Genomic DNA, 6,294 nt, shown 5'->3' with positions numbered 1-6,294 from the left:
ATGTCTACTTTTTGTCCATATCCAGTTTCCTGGCCAAGCATGGAGGGTGGAATGCTATGGGTGCCACATTAGCCCCCACCACTTACTCCCAGCACAAACACAGCACCACTACCCCCAAAAAAGAAAAGAAACTGTCTGGAGAGAAGCACACAGCCCGTACCCTAGGATGTTCCTCCCACCTCCATTTTACAAGCTAACATACTGACTGGACACTGTACTGTTCACTGGTAATTCTCGCTTGTGAAGACTGGAAGTTCACAGGAGCCAGCAGCATTGAAAGTTGTAAACGGGAGAGGGGGGAAACCTCTGCTTACCACAGTGCTTTCAGATGAAGACTGGTCGTTCACAAGGGAGAAGAGCAGGACACCTGTGGCACTGCAATGAGCCAGCAGGAGCCAATTGGCCAAATGTGTTCCCAAGAGTAAGCCCACGTTCACATCGGTGCGATTTGACATGTCAAATCGCATGCCAAATCACAGCCTTTTGCCGACAACGACACTGTCCCAAGCGGTGCGATGCCGACTTTGAGGCGCCGCACCGATTTCCAAGAGTCATTCCTGCACTACTTTTGGTGACTTCAGGGACGATTTCAATCGACATCTGTGCATGAACCAATACATGTCTTTCAAATTGCCCCCAAACTTGCACTGAAATGCAAGCTGAACTTGCATGATTTTAAACCCATGTTCAGTGTGAACGGGGGCTAAAGCATGTAAGGTTCATGCACAGGTGCAGCGAACACACCAGCTGACTGCAGTCTTTTAAAATCTATGATAGGCTGCAATACACGATCGCTGGATGGCGCTGGAAACTGTACCGAGGGGTACTCACATTTAGGGTCATATCTGTTCAGGGATGAATGCCCCAAATGCAGAATTCTTGTCCCTGTACACATAGGGCCCTGTAAATACTGCTTAGTACAGCATCCAGCAATTATGGCAGAATGGCAACAAGCACACATGCAGTGTTGGATTTGAAGAATGGGTGTACTTTTATTTTTTCTAAAATATAACATTTAAAAGATTAATAAAATGATATAAAATATTAGTTTCTAGGCTTGTAAACTTTTCAAACCAATTGGAAATGTTCATTTTGATTGCAAATAGGTAGCTCTTTCAATTCAACAAATGATTTGTCCTGCAATAAATGTATTTTTTTCGAGAACATCATTCTTGTTTTATACTGCGTAATTAGAGGTCAGTAGATACTGTAAATATACAAGATAAAATATTCATTTAAAAAATGTGCAATATAAAATAAAAATTTCACACTGTAAGTTATAAGACCTGAAGGTTATTTAGATATATGTAATGATCAATCATGTGCAGTAATCGACACAAAAAACAACCAATTTTAGAACAGCTCACAGCAATTAAAAGACCATTAAACCCCAAACAAAAACTAGGAGTTGCTAATGCTTTTGTTATTTATTAAAATAACAAGCATGTTATACTTACCTTCTTTGTGCAATAGTATTTCACAGAGTGGCCCAAACCTCCTCTTCTTGGGGTCTCTCACCAATGCACTCTGCTCCTCCTCTTCTGTGTCAGACCATTTGTTATGGGGGCAGACATGCTGGCTTGATTCCTGATTTCCAGCTACCTTCTCACTGGATTTGACTGACAGCGGCAGGAGCCATTGGCCTGCTGCTCTCGGCCAAGCCTGTAGATCCAGGAAGAGAGCAGAGCGGGGCTGACAGCGGGGACAGCACTGGATCGAGATTGTCAGGTAAATGTTTAGGGGGGGGGGGGGAGAGCAAACACACATGGAGATTTTTACCTTAATACATAGAATGCATTAAGGTAAAGAAATCTTTTGCCCTTAGAACCATGTTAAAATATTCAGTACTGCATTACACATCAAATATTTGAGGTTTTTGGAACTATGGTATACAGCATAGGTGTATATTTCCAAAAAAAACTTGCTTTGTGAATAATCCCCATTAATGTGTCTAATATGTTTATTTCCTCTGATCGTAAGCTCCATCTAGTGGCCATAATGCAGTATTTTTTGGGGTAGAGAAGGGTTAAACCCCTATCTGGTTATTCTTGCAGCCTGTGTCCTTATCAGGTATTCAATTCATCTTTTCTACTTGTCCTGATGACCTTTGTCACCAAAACAGTGACGGCAAATCCAAAATGTTAGAGTTGTCACAGGATCAGGAGGTTATAAAAAATCTTTCAATGGTTAAACCTGTTCTGGTGACAACAGTCTAAAATGGTGATCACCTGCTTTGAAGAGACCTCCCACTACTTTTTGATGTGTCTCTAATGCTGGCCATTCAAGGCAGCTGCTTCCCGCCCAACATCCTTTGAAGGAAAAATTGAAGGAGCCTGGTGGAAAGATGTTGGCTGAAAAGGGGCAGCATCTAATTGAAGTGAGCACTAATGTGCAAAGTGCAATAGCCCACACCAACCAATCACATATCAACTTTCTTTATTCTACAGTGTAGACTGTTGTAAGCTGATTTTTAACTGGTTAACTGATATCTGCACATAATTTATTTTACATATGGATATTAAATAAGGTCCTTTGTTTTTTTTTTTTCTATTTATCAACCCTTATGGAGGATTCTGATAATACTGCACAGGAGAGATGTTAATCCTTCGTACATTCAGATCTATGGCAAAGGTCCTGGCTTTCTGATAAAAGTAGAGGGATTTTTCTCTGTCTACCAGGAAATTGTGGTAGATAACAGCAAGCTGGGTGTAAATCTTCAGCTGAGACTTCTTGTTGCCTAAATCCATGGCGGCCGCCAGGGCAAGATGATAGTATCCTGCTGCATCGTATGGATCCTGAAATGCAAGAACATTTCATGAAACAAAAAATTTCCCTATCCACCCTGGGTCACAGCCCCACCCCAAAAATATCCATGAACTATCTGGTACTAATTAATTTAAGTATGGAGTGAAGTGCAGCAAAGCCATCCTGTACTTCAAACATCAAGTCATGTGCAAAAAAAATTTTCTTTTTTAAAATGTCACTTCACTTCACTAATCACTTCAAAAAAAAGATTGAGACCATTCATCTCGAGATCTCCGCTCTACAGATATCTCCCTCACTTTACACTCCTTGTCCTCCTGCACAATCAATAATTCCCTCTTTTAACCCAGATACTATAGAGGAAGTCACTAAACTTTTTTCTAATGCCCACCTAACCTCCTGCCCCCTGGACCCTGTTCCTTCTCAAATACTACGGTCACCATCTGACTCAATCCTACACTCCTTAACTCATATCTTCAACCTCTCACTCTCTACTGGCATCTTCCCCAACCTCCTAAAACATGCGCTAGTTACTCCCATACCAAAAAAGGCCTCAGACCCCACCAATCTTAACAACCTAAAACCCATCTCTTTACTCCCTTTTGCCTCCAAACTCCTTGAACGTTTAGTCTACAACCGACTGAGCGACCACCTCATTGAGAATAACCTTCTTGATCCCCTTCAGTCTGGATTTTGCCCACAGCACTCCACAGAAGCTGCCCTCCTAAAACTCACAAACGACTTACTAACAGCCAAAACCAACGGTCATTATTCCGTACTCTTACTCTTGGACCTTTCCGCTGCCTTTGAAACAGTTGACCACCCCCTCCTCCTCAAAAAACTCCATTTGCTTGGTCTCCATGGCTGCACTCTCTGTTGGTTCGAATCTTACCTATCTCATCGCACCTTCAGTGTCACTTACAACTCCACTTCCTCTTCTCCAACTCCTCTTACTGTTGGGGTCCCCCAAGGTTCTGTCCTTGGACCTCTACTATTCTCGATCTACACGTCCTCCCTGGGTCAGCTGATAGCCTCCCATGGCTTCCACTACCATTTATATGCTGATGACCCCCAAATCTATCTCTCTGCCCCTCAGCTCACCCCATCAATCTCCTCACGCATCACTGATTTACTAACAGACATATCAGCCTGGATGTCAAACCACTTCCTCAAACTGAATCTAAAACTGAGCTCTTAATATTTCCTCCCCCACGTGCCTCCTCCCCTGACTTCTCTGTCAAGATCAATGGCAAATCTATCAGTCTGTCCCCACATACCAGGGTGCTAGGGGTAACCTTAGACCCTGAACTGTCCTTTCAGGGCCACATACAATCCCTGTCCAAATCATGCCGCCTTAGCCTCCGCAATATTTCCAGAATACGCCTCTTTTCAACTAATGACACCACCAAGCTTCTAATTCACTCCCCGGTCATCTCTCGCCTCGACTACTGCAACTCCCTCCCCATTGGATTACCTTTACATAGACTATCCCCCCTTCAGTCCATAATGAATGCCGCTGCAAGACACATCCACCTTACCAACCATTCCGTGTCCTCCACTCCTCTCTGCTAATCCCTCCACTGGCTTCCACTCACCCAACAAATAAAATTCAAAGTACTAACAATAATTTACAAAGCCATCCATAACTCTGGCCCCAGCTACATCACTAACCTAGTCCCAAAATACCAACTAAGCTGCTCTCTTCGTCCCAAGACCTCCTGCTCTCTAGCTCCCTTGTCACCTCCTCCCATGCTCGCCTCCAAGATTTCTCCAGAGCTTCTCCCATCCTTTGGAACTCCCTACCGCAATCTGTCTGACTGTCCCCTAATCTATCCATCTTTAGGCAATCCCTGAAAACCCTTCTCTTCAAAGAAGCTTATCCTGCTTCTAACTATCACTGTTTTACTTCCTCCATCAGCCCATCCCCCCACAGCTATTACCTTTTGTATCAATTGACCCTTCCTTTTTAGATTTTAAGCTCTAATGAGCAGGGCCCTCTGATTCCTCTTGTACCAAATTGTAATGTAACTGTAATGTCTGCCCTCATGTTGTAAAGCGCTGCGCAGACTGTTGGCCCTATATAAAACCTTTATAATAATAATAATAATAATAATGTCAATCTTCTGTGTTTGCCTAAATACATATTAAAGTATATTGGGCTTTGAATTAGAAAATTAAACTGGATTGTGCCAGCCATACGCTAGATCAGGTTCACATTATTAGGTTTGGTTTTGATGTGTTTCTTCCTTACCTTAAGGTGATAGAATATGATATCTCCCAGGATGAGGTAGACCTTCATGTAGTAGATGGCTTCTTCCTCCAGCTCCAGAGGGGAAGAGCAGAGGGACAGAGCCTTCAGGTAGAAATGTTCAGCCAGTTCACACTGATTGAGATGACTATAGATTCCAGCTAATCTGTGATAAGCTACTCGCTCATTCAGTTGATTCCCTAAAACACAGACTGTTATTCAGCTGATTATATTGGAAAAAACATATATCCGTCATGGTGATGCAAAATAACCATAATAATGCATAATAATGTTTATCCAAAGAAAGGTAAAAAATATTTATAATCCAATGACCCTGAATTTATTAAAATATGCTGTTATAATTGCATACCAGTACTTCCTGGTTTAGGTCAACTCATTTTAACCAGCTAAGCTTCACAGCCATTTTTCAATTTCAGATCCTAATGTATTAATTGGCCTACTAATAACTTTATTATTGGTTATGATACAGATGTAAGGCTTTTTTTGGGGGCGGGGGGGACAAGGCTTTTTTCACTCTTTGTTATATTGCAGCCATTTGCTAAAATCATTTAAGCTCATTTTTTTCCTCATTAATGTACACACAGCAAATTATATTGACAGAAAAACACAGAACTGTTGACATTTTTGCAGATGTATTAAAAAAGAAAAACTGAAATATCACATGGTCCTAAGTATTCAGACCCTTTGCTCAGTATTTAGTAGAAGCACCCTTTTGATTTAATACAGCCATGAGTCTTTTTGGGAAAGATGCAACAAGTTTTTCACACCTGGATTTGGGGATCCTCTGCCATTCCTCCTTGCAGATCCTCTCCAGTTCTGTCAGGTTGGATGGTAAACGTTGGTGGACAGCCATTTTTAGGTCTCTCCAGAGATGCTCAATTGGGTTTAAGTCATGGCTCTGGCTGGGCCATTCAAGAACAGTCACGGAGTTGTTGTGAAGCCACGCCTTCATTATTTTATCTGTGTGCTTAGGGTCATTGTCTTGTTGGAAGGTAAACCTTCGGCCCAGTCTGAGGTCCTGAGCATTCTGGAGAAGGTTTTCGTCCAGGATATCCTTGTACTTGGCCGCATTCATCTTTCCCTTGATTGCAATCAGTCATCCTGTCCCTGCAGCTGAAAAACACCCCCACAGCATGATGCTGCCACCACCATGCTTCACTGTTGGGACTGTATTGGACAGGTGATGAGCAGTGCCTGGTTTTCTCCACACATACCGCTTAGAATTAAGGCCAAAAAGTTCTATCTTGGTCTCATCAGACCAA

General features: G+C 42.4%; 1 protein-coding gene across 1 annotated transcript in view; it reads right to left on the bottom strand.

The window, feature by feature from the left end:
• Positions 1–967: 967 nt before the first annotated feature.
• SH3TC1 (SH3 domain and tetratricopeptide repeats 1) overlaps positions 968–6,294 on the bottom strand; it is a 98,535-nt gene continuing 93,208 nt past the window's right edge. Inside the window, exons 17-18 of the mRNA XM_073610754.1 lie at positions 5,015–5,211; positions 968–2,795 (exon numbers count right to left, since the gene is read on the bottom strand). Coding sequence (XP_073466855.1) covers positions 2,562–2,795; positions 5,015–5,211 — 431 coding nt within the window. The 3' untranslated portion in view covers positions 968–2,561. The remainder of the gene's footprint in view (positions 2,796–5,014; positions 5,212–6,294) is intronic.

Source organism: Aquarana catesbeiana, linkage group LG01 (genome assembly GCF_042186555.1).
Source record: "Aquarana catesbeiana isolate 2022-GZ linkage group LG01, ASM4218655v1, whole genome shotgun sequence".
NCBI lineage: Eukaryota > Metazoa > Chordata > Amphibia > Anura > Ranidae > Aquarana > Aquarana catesbeiana.
This window is presented reverse-complemented; position numbering and strand designations above follow the sequence as displayed.